The sequence below is a fragment of the Diceros bicornis genome, chromosome 17 (assembly GCF_020826845.1).
Source record: "Diceros bicornis minor isolate mBicDic1 chromosome 17, mDicBic1.mat.cur, whole genome shotgun sequence".
Classification (NCBI taxonomy): Eukaryota; Metazoa; Chordata; class Mammalia; order Perissodactyla; family Rhinocerotidae; genus Diceros; species Diceros bicornis.
In genome coordinates this window covers 15,374,700-15,379,786 of record NC_080756.1, presented here as the reverse complement: position 1 = coordinate 15,379,786, position 5,087 = coordinate 15,374,700, and the positions used below count along the sequence as shown (strand labels likewise).

General features: G+C 37.1%; 1 protein-coding gene across 1 annotated transcript; it reads right to left on the bottom strand.

Moving 5' to 3' along the window:
* Positions 1–2,838: 2,838 nt before the first annotated feature.
* LOC131416561 (olfactory receptor 9K2-like) lies at positions 2,839–4,806 on the bottom strand. Its single transcript, XM_058559230.1, has 2 exons — positions 4,780–4,806; positions 2,839–3,813 (listed from the first exon to the last, which is right to left on the bottom strand). Exons 1-2 carry the CDS (start codon positions 4,804–4,806, stop codon positions 2,839–2,841), a joined length of 1,002 nt encoding a protein of 333 aa, XP_058415213.1.
* Between the last annotated feature and the right edge of the window lie 281 nt (positions 4,807–5,087).

Sequence of the window (5,087 nt, the reverse complement as noted above, 5' to 3'; positions counted from 1 at the left end):
TTAATTGCTGTAGCAATGACAGCAATTACTTGAACAGAGAAAAGGAAGGTAAAAAAATCAGCATTGAAAAACTGCTATGCATATCCTCTTATGGTGAGGTCTGTTAGCCTCTACCTCAGCCTGAAGATTCTTTTCCGAGTCAGCTGGATGACACTGGACATACATTGCTCTGGGAGGTGATTCAATCAGTGGCCATTCTTAGTACTTTTCTCAAAGGTATTCTGGTGTGTATGTGTGTGTGTGCGTGTGTGTGTGTGTGAGAGAGAGAGAGAGAGAGAGAGAGAGAGAGAGAGAGAGAAGAGAGTGAGAGATACAGCGATAGAGACTATGATTATGTTCATTTATGTGTACATGTGGGTCTGATGGTGGGTGGGGGTTGTGCAGACATGGTGAATATAGAGGAATATTCTTCTCCCTTGACAGGCAACTCTATTGTTAGGACTTCTTTCTCAGTTTAATATAAGATTACTAATATCCACTAGACAGGGACTCAGTGTCTGGGTCTTGGGCGGGCTAGAATTACAAACAGTCGGGAGCCTCTTTCATTGCAGGTGTGTTCCCTTACAGGACTCAGAGTGCTGCCTGAAGGATTCTGCATTGTGCTCCCTGAGGAGGGTTAGTAAAATGTGCCTCTTTCAACCTAAACATCTTTCTGCTTCATCTCAGGAGGGAGACAAAACACCACATTAGTACAGTGACCACTTACCTGAAAATCTTCATAAAATTTTTCCAGCTAGTGAGTCCACAGTAATTGTATTTTAAAACTGTTTGTGAAAGAGGCTACTTTAGTTCAAGTATAAGAGAAGATTCTTAAAGAAAGATACAGGTAGAGAGATGAATAGATATAACCTTTGATAAGATATTATTTTGCAACTAACTAGGGGCTCTGTTCATTTTTTTTTTGGTCATTTTTAAAATCTTTTCTATTAGTTCTCAGCAGAAAGAAAGGTAAAGACGGAAGAAACAAAGTTAGCAGTTTCTCAAGATCTGGCTATGGAAATTAAAACGTGGGTCAGCTTGGAGAATTGAGGATGCTCCATGGTAGAGTCAGTGAGAGGGGTGGAGAAAATTATCATCCTCCTCTCTCAGACTTGACATAGTACTGACGGCATGAGGAAAGAACAAATCTGGCAGCTGTTCAAGACATAGATTTAACAAATTTACATGAAATGTATATAATTCAATCCTTCAAATAACTCTAAGCTGTAGATGCTATTATGCAACTCATTTACACGAGGAAATGAAAGTGCAGGATATTCTGTAACTCGCCCAAAGCTACAGAGGCAAAAACAGAATCTGAAAACGAAGTCTGACTCCTAAGTTTATTTTCTTAACTTTTAAGTTAATGGTTAACTCTTAGTCCTCCTATATTCTCCTCCTCATTTTCTGAGGTAGCATTTTCCCGGTATAAATGCTCAAACATGAGAAGTCATCATTCACTTCTACCTCATTCTCAATTTGTCAATATTCAAATATTCATTTCATCAATATTTTGTCAACATCAACCAATAGTCATCTCAGTTTACCTGCTATTTTAGATAGTCCTTCTCTTCACTATCTGTAGCAAGACTGCCTTTGTTAAAGCCACCATAAGCTCTTACACGGACAGCCACACCCTCTCTGTGACTCCTGTGTTCTCCCTATGAATATTTATCTTTTGTTAAATGCCAATTTGAACATAATGCCTCCTTTCCTAAAAATCCCCAATGCTTACCCGCTGTCTATAGAATAAAGGTCATCTTCCATGACTTGTCATATTGATCTGCATGATTTCCCTGAATTTCCTTTGAAGTCTCATCTCTCACTCCGTCTTGTGCATTAAAAATCACTTATTAAACTTCATGAAGGTCACTATAGAGTTGTTTATTTCCCTTTGCACAGAAACCTGTCTATTTCATCTTGCTCAATTATATTTACTTTTAAATATGTGCTTAGGAGTTTTCCCTGACCATTAAGACCACTCACCTCTAGAGATTCTACTGCCCCAGTTATTTTCTATATATGTTATTTCACTGGGTTTACTATGTGGCAGTTTAGTTCTCTATTCAGCTGTTTTTCCCTCATTTGATTGTGAGGTTAAGGATAGAAATTATTTGTTCCTAGGGATTTTCATAGAGCAAAGAGTGCATCAGAATCAAATAAATATCAATTTGATGAATATATTCTTAGAAGGGCATATACAAAAAAAATGAATTATCTTTACTTTTGGATTATTGTTATTACAGTTTCTTGTGAAGGGGGGAATTTTGGAGGATAATTTATTAGCTTAGTAGAGATTTATATGGGGGACAAAATAATAATGATCCAAATGAGAGAAATCATGTAATAAATATGTCACCCATTCAGCCTCTAGAGAATTGAGTGACTCACATGTCATTCTTAGGACTCTGTGCACTGCAGAGTATCAGATTCTTTCACTAAGCACTCAAAAAGATTTCTTAAGTAAGTGTGATATTTTGTTACGTCTGCTTATTATATCATATTTTGTTACCTCTGCCAATCATATACGTATCTAAATAACATATATTACTGATTCAAGATAAACAAAACATCCCAAGTATCATCTTCAGAGAGCCAGTAGCAAAGGTGGAATAAATTTTACTTTGAAAACAAATGGCATATCAATTATTATCTTTACCCAAAATGAAGTTGAAATATGGAGAAGGCCATTCTTCTTAAAATCAACAGTCAGGCAAAATACAGTCCAAATGTATTCTTCAGCTGTAAGTACATGGGATTCAAATAAATAGGCTACTAGGATTAAATACTTCTATTCCCAATGGGTGCATTCTTTGCATCAGTGCTTCCCCAAATTGTCATGATGTCCAGGTCCTTCAGTTATATCAGTGTTAATATAGAATTAAGTAAAAATATTTTTTTCCCCAGGATCTTTCTCAGAGCTTCCTTGACGTCTTGGTTTCTCAGAGAGTAAATCAAAGGATTCAACATAGGAGTGACTAAGGTGTAACATAAGGAGGCCACTTTACTCAGCTCAGGAAATTTGTCAGGGATGAAATACATGAAAATGACAGCACCATACAGCACACTCACGACTCCTAGGTGAGAGCTGCAAGTGGAGAAGGCTTTCTTACGTCCCTCAGTGGAGTGTATCTTTAGCACAGTGGACACAATATACATATAGGACACAATAATGACAATTATAGTAGGCAAAATAATAATGCTGCATAGGAAAAAAGAAACCATCTTACGAATGTGGAGATCAGAACAAGAAATCCTCTGAAGTGGACGGTCGTCACAGTAAAAGTGGTCAATGGCCCGAGAAGCACAAAAGGATGAAGTAAATGTCATGCTGGTCTGAAGAACTGAGCTGATGAAGCCACAAAAATAGGAACCAGCCACCAAGTGAGAGCAGAGATGTGTTGACATCTGAACAGAGTAGAGGAGTGGGTTGCAGATGGCAATGAAGCGGTCATAAGCCATGGCTGCCAGGAGAAATCCCTCAGTCACAATGAAAAGGGCAAAGAGGAAGAGCTGGGTCACACAGCCTGCAAAGGAGATGGACTTGCTCTCAGACCAGAAGTTGATCAGAGCCTTGGGTGCAATAACAGACGAATAGAAGAGATCAACGAAGGAGAGGTTGCCTAGGAAGAAATACATTGGTGTGTTCAGCCGGGGATCAGTCATTACAATGGCCACCATCCCGACATTCCCTAGAAGGACCATGGCATACACGAGCAGAAATAGCAGGAAGAGGAGAAGGTAGAGCTCTGGGCGGACCCTGAAGCCGACAAGAATGAAGTCAGTCACTTCCGAGTGATTGCTTGCTCTCATGTCACCCATGGCAGAAACCTGCTGAGAGGCATAAGGGAAATAAATGAACTCTTGGCTTTGATTCTTGTGTCATAAATACTCTCTTACATGTAGAAATAAATTATTTACAGTTTAGTTAAATATTGCATATAAAATAGTTTTTATGTCATGAAGAATCAAGAATTTGGATTAGATAACACTAGACATCTGAGATTCTTATTCAAATAAGCAGTGAAAGTTCTTTGTTTATTGTGTTTAAATCAAGCTTTTGCAGGGAACTGAGCAAGAATGTAGCATTTTTTTAATTTTATTCACATTCTGAATTTCTATTCTTAATATACTTATAGTTAAATAATGATATCTATTTAAAGTATGAGTATTACATATAATCTAAAATAGTAGCATTGGATATAATCTAAAATAAAAGTTTTACATATAATATCTATGATAGTGCTTTTATCTATTATGATAGCCAAGTCATTGTTTGAATCATTACACAACAGTAATAAATATATTTAAAAATATTTTACCTCAATCTATTTAGTTTCCATTATTACTGAAGCCATCTTTGAAAACAGAAGAAAAATAGATGTTATAGGTTTGTTAACATTAATAACATCAAAAATCACTAAACCTAGATTAAATAAAATTATCTAAAGCTATTTCCAAATATATGTTCATTTTCTCAGATCAAGGTCATTCCCCTATTTAAATGCATGTTTACTGCCTCATTATAAATATTTCATATCCATTAGTAGTTGGCTAGTTTAAAAATGTCATAAAATTTTGTTCTTTTTTGAAGCGGAGAGAAAAGCTGGTGAACATTCCAATCTTTACACTGCTATACATGACTTGCTACCAAAGCCACATCAATTCAAGGGATCTCGCTCTTCAGTCAGAACAAGGAATATATATAAAGGAAAGTTCCTTTCCCGAATTCTTGTATGCATTATCCATCTGAAAATAAGGGTAATCAGATAACCATGGATATTTAAGGAGCGTAGCAACCTTATGTCTTCCAGAGTCCATGATCATCTGCCAGAGAATCAACGGTGGTTGTTTGTGACGGCCTTAGTTATTCTTACTCCTGTGAAATCTTTTTCGGGATATTTCAGCACTGAGGTTTTGCTCATCCTCTGTGATGGATTCCACTGGGAGAGGAGTAATCATAGAGTCAGTTATGCAGACATGAGTGCAGGCTCCAGGGCTGCTGTCCATGAGGACTGCAGGAACTCAGAGACAAACAAACAGTTTAATCATAGTCCAAGTACAAGAAACATTTTCTTCTCTGGTTGTGTGTATCCTTTGGGAAGTTT